Source organism: Cyprinodon variegatus, unplaced genomic scaffold (genome assembly GCF_000732505.1).
Source record: "Cyprinodon variegatus isolate N-32 unplaced genomic scaffold, C_variegatus-1.0 Scaffold660, whole genome shotgun sequence".
Lineage (NCBI taxonomy): Eukaryota > Metazoa > Chordata > Actinopteri > Cyprinodontiformes > Cyprinodontidae > Cyprinodon > Cyprinodon variegatus.
In genome coordinates, this window is record NW_015151113.1 from 455,750 (window position 1) to 457,400 (window position 1,651).

Below are 1,651 nucleotides of genomic sequence, written 5' to 3' on the forward strand. Positions count from 1 at the left end.
TCAAAAAAGTACTCCAGAGTGTTGTTCAGCATGGGGGTGAGTAGAAAATGAAGGCTAATCATGTTTTGGGTGTACTATTCCTTTAAGGCCAACATATATCGCAATCATCTGTCAATAAAATTTTTTCGGTCACAGTACCTTCATTCATATGTCGCAGCTAATATACGCATCGGTTGAAATAAGAAATAAGAATAATTTACCTAACCACTGAGTTCTGTCCCATTGTTCATGGGGATGGACGTCTGTGTCTTCAGCAGGCGTAGAGCTAACAGAACATGTACAGCTGTAAGCCTTCTACACCAAACCAAGCTTCTGCCACCCTGACGTCCTCTTCCACAACATCTTCATCCCCGCTTTCCTCCTCAACTTAAAAAATGTATGACGGAGGAGACTCATCTACGACCTCCAACACAAAACTCTCCTCCTCTTCCACTGTCCATAGCGTTCCTTGACAGTGTCTACTTTGTCCCAATGGAATTTCCGATTGGGAACCTACTAGCACTAAATTGATAACTGGTTAGCAACGATGCCCGCCACAATCAAACTTGCTTGCGAGCCTACCGCGACAACTATCCCACCCTCTTGATAAACGACCAATCACATTCACTTTATTCACTCGTGTAAAGTCGTGCACCACTGGGAGAATTCGGAAATGCAACGGTTGGAACAGCTGTTTCAAGAATTTACACCAAATTGGAATAAAGAGAAAATTGACAAAGGATTAAATAAAGAATGCTCCTAAGAGGCTTTTAGGTAGTTTTTAAAAAGGCTATTTAAAGGACTGTTGAATCATTCATCATTTGCCACCCTAGCTTCAGTTCAGATCCTGGACAGCCGCTGCCTCTCGACAGCACTGATGTCCTCTGTTCTACTTGATTAAAGGAAGAACCACTGAATTTGACAATCATCGGCAACGTGACCCTTGGAGTTAGTGGTGGTACTCTCCAAACTGGTTCCGTCTTGTTAGAATCGGGTAGACCAATAGAGATCAACACTGCCGGCTTTGTTTGCTTTCTACAGCAAAGCAAAACAGGTACTTGCTTTATAAAATCCCTCTCTGCCCTGTTAACTAGAAACTGGTAGGCAGATAGAAGCTCAAGCTTCTCCTATTTGATAATGTGGTACTCGATCAGCATAGTGAAGCTGAGGTCCATCTAAAATGCACAGTGTGGGGTGATGGCAGACATTACAGTGGACTCACCATTCTGTGTGAACACATCATTACAACACCATTTTCTGTCAGACTAACACAAGGACAGATAGGACATTCTTCCCTGCAGCAGGTTCCTTCATACCTGAGAACTTCCAGTCTCGCCTGTGGTTCCTTCTGCAAATCTGACAGCATCTTGACTCCTGAATCTCCTGGATGATTGTAGCTCAGGTCCAACTCTTTCAGATGGGAGGGGTTGGAGTTTAGTGCTGAGGCCAGAGAAGCGCAGCCTTCCTCTGATATAATACAGCCTGATAAGCTGCAGACACACAAACACAACAGTGGAGGTAAAGCGAAGTACTAACCTTTTAGCATAGGCGTAACTTCCTTAAGGACTGGTGTGGACATGTCCCCACCAATCTTGACCGGTAGGGGGACAGTCCCCACCAATATTTTGTACATGTATTTTGCTTTCGGTGCTGTGTATATCTGATTAAAACC

General features: G+C 44.0%; 1 protein-coding gene across 1 annotated transcript in view; it reads right to left on the bottom strand.

Annotated features, from left to right (window-relative positions):
- LOC107096943 (NACHT, LRR and PYD domains-containing protein 12-like) overlaps positions 1-1,651 on the bottom strand; it is a 13,834-nt gene that overhangs the window by 3,709 nt on the left and 8,474 nt on the right. Inside the window, exon 3 of the mRNA XM_015393858.1 lies at positions 1,296-1,469. Coding sequence (XP_015249344.1) covers positions 1,296-1,469 — 174 coding nt within the window. The remainder of the gene's footprint in view (positions 1-1,295; positions 1,470-1,651) is intronic.